The sequence below is a fragment of the Orycteropus afer genome, unplaced genomic scaffold, assembly GCF_000298275.1.
Source record: "Orycteropus afer afer isolate SDZICR_OR568_19922 unplaced genomic scaffold, OryAfe1.0 scaffold00018, whole genome shotgun sequence".
Classification (NCBI taxonomy): domain Eukaryota; kingdom Metazoa; phylum Chordata; class Mammalia; order Tubulidentata; family Orycteropodidae; genus Orycteropus; species Orycteropus afer.
In genome coordinates this window covers 2365831-2368692 of record NW_006921605.1, presented here as the reverse complement: position 1 = coordinate 2368692, position 2862 = coordinate 2365831, and the positions used below count along the sequence as shown (strand labels likewise).

Here is a 2862-nt window from a genome sequence, read left to right as displayed (position 1 = left end):
GGGTGTGGGAGGGGACCATGCTCCGTGGGACATCCCAGTTGTGGGAGGGGACCGTGCCCTGTGGGACGTCCCGGGTGTGGGAGGGGACCATGCCCTGTGGGATGTCCTGGTGTGTCAGGGAGGGGGACGGTGCTCCATGGGACATCCCGGGTGTGGGAGAGGCTGTGCCCTGTAGGATGTTCCGGGTGTGGGAGGGGGACGGTGTGTCATGGAATGTCCCCAGTGTGGGGGGACCACACCCTGTGGGACGTCCTGGGTGTGGGAGGGGACCGTGCCCCGTGGACGTTGGTTCGAGGGCTCATTTTTAGAAGCAGACCGTCTGGCCTTTCTCCCAGGACCCCTCTGGTGGACACGAACCTCCAACCTTTTATTGGCAGCTGGGCACGTTCACAGTTTACACCAACTGGGGACTCAACAGACTAATTCATGTCACTGAAGGACACGCTTACACATTTGTGTCACTGAAGTACATGCTTACAGATCTCTGTCTTTCAGATACGCGCTCACAGATTGTTAAACAGGAAAGAGCTCTGGTGGGCATAGTGCCTAAGTCATTTGACTGCTAACCACAGGGCTGGCAGTTCAAATCCACCAGCCACTCCTCAGAAGGAAGATTGGGCAATCTACTTCTGTAGAAATACCGCCTCGGAAACCCAAGGAGGGTCGCTATGAGTTGGATCTGACTCCATAGCAGTGAGTTTGGATTTTATTTTTTTTGGATCTCTATGAAAGTAGATTGCCCAACCTTCCTTCTGAGGACTGGCTCGTGGGTTTGAACTGCCAGCGTTCTTCTGGTTAGCAGTCAAATACTTTAGGCACTGTGCCACCAGAGGGGTCACTATGAGTCAAATCAGCTTGACAGCAGTCAATTTTCTTACCTTCAAACCACCCTGGCCCAGCAGCGTGCATTCCGGGACAGAGTTCCCATTGTGACATGAGCTGCCCTGTCAGGTGTGTGGACATTATATTCTCTCCAGTCTTTGGCACTGGAGGGACCAAGTTACATAGTTTGGTGACACGCCCTTGTGCGCGGGTGCAGACATGTGGTTTAAGAATGTGAAATGACAGCAACAAATTCATACTTGTTGATAATTATAAATCTGGCAAGGGACTTATCTCTTAAGATTTATAGAAAACTCCAGTGCCTCAACACCAAAGGAATTAACAATCCAATTGAAAAATAGGCAGAAGACATGAATAGACACTTCACCAAGGAGGATATTCAGGTGGGCAGCTAATACATGAAGAGATGCTCACAATCACAGGCCATCAGAGAGATGCAAATCACAACAACAGTGAGATACCGTCTCAGCCCAGCACTGATGGCAAGGTTCAACAAGACAGAAAATAGCAAATGCTGGCGAGGATGTGGAGAGATTGGGACTCGCATACACTGGTGGCATGACTGTGCAGTGACACAACCACTGTGGAAAGCAACATGGCGATTCCTTAGAAAGGGGAATTGGAGACACCATTTGACCCAGCAATCCCATTACTAGGTATATATCCTGGAGAGGTGAGAGCCAGGACAAGGACAGATACATGCATGCGCATGTTCATCGCGACACTATTTATAACAGCAAAAAGATGGAAACAACCTACGTGCCCGTCAGCAGAAGAGTGGATGACCAAACCATGGTACATAGCCATAATGGAATGCTATGCAACACTAAAGAATAATGTAGAGTCTGCAAAACACCGCATAGTATGGATGAACTTGGAGGACATTATGCTGAGTGAAAGAAGTCAATCACAAAAGAACAAATATATTGCTGTGGGGGAGTCAAGGAAAGGTTTATATATGGAGGGAAACTTTCTTTGTTGGTTGCCAGGCGTGGGGGGGAACACTGCAGAAAACAAAATGCATTGACCCATGTCACTTTAGTTTTGTGTATTTCACTGCACATAAATTATATTTCAATAAAATGCATTAAAAAAAAAAAAAATCCGTGAATCCCAGTCGCCAGTGGCAGTGGTGCTGCGTTCATGGGCGACCATTTGGATTGAGCTGGCACTCCTGTTCCTGTCAGACCACAGAGGAAGAGCCCCACAAGGAAAGACGGACTGTTCAAGTCTGTTGGTAAGTGGAAAGGAGCCGATTCAGTCTCAGAAACTAGGAGGCGAGTGTGAAGTGCTCTCTTGACTAACTTCCAAATAAAACACCAAAACTCACCCCCAGCACTTTAAGTGATAGCAGCCACTCGCTGTCCAGCTCTGAATGACGCTGACTGGGGGCTCAGGAGGGCCAGAAGCAGCTGGGACGCCAGAGGGCATCCCGCAGGTCCTTGGAGCTTGGGGTGCTGCTGTGTCCTGCCAGCAGGGGCTGGAGCGTCTGTTGGGCTTGCCGGCCCTGTAAAAGCAGGTATGATGGGTTCTAAAAGGGGTTTACTGACTGAGCGTTCCAGGTAACTTGCATATTGCAGCTTCCTGTGAGCAGAACTGGTAATGGGTTAATGATGTGTTTCTATGGGGGAGGTTGTAGGTTTTAAACTCCTTTACTTTGAAGGCAGCCTTCGTGGTAGGCCGAAGGTGGACTGCAGAGGTCTTGAGGTGTGGGAGTGACACGTGTGTCTTGCGTTTGGTTTTCCAGAACTACACGCAGTACATCCCGCTGTCCATCTATGACCTGCAGACCTGGATGGGCAGTCCGTCCATATTCGTCTATGACTGCTCCAACGCCGGCCTCATTGTCAAGTCCTTCAAGCAGTTTGCGCTCCAGAGGGAGCAGGAGCTGGAGGTGAGCTTCTGGGGCCTGGGACGGCCTCCAGGGGTGGGGCTGGGGCCCCAGGGGCATCCTCCAGGCTGGGGGTGGGGGTGGGGCTGGGGCCCCAGGGGCATCCTCCAGGCTGGGGGTGGGGGTGG

General features: G+C 51.0%; 1 protein-coding gene across 1 annotated transcript in view; it reads left to right on the top strand.

The window, feature by feature from the left end:
* The window catches only part of RPTOR (regulatory associated protein of MTOR complex 1), a 428490-nt gene that overhangs the window by 206842 nt on the left and 218786 nt on the right, over nt 1-2862 (top strand). The window contains exon 5 of the mRNA XM_007959595.1: nt 2591-2737. Coding sequence (XP_007957786.1) covers nt 2591-2737 — 147 coding nt within the window. The remainder of the gene's footprint in view (nt 1-2590; nt 2738-2862) is intronic.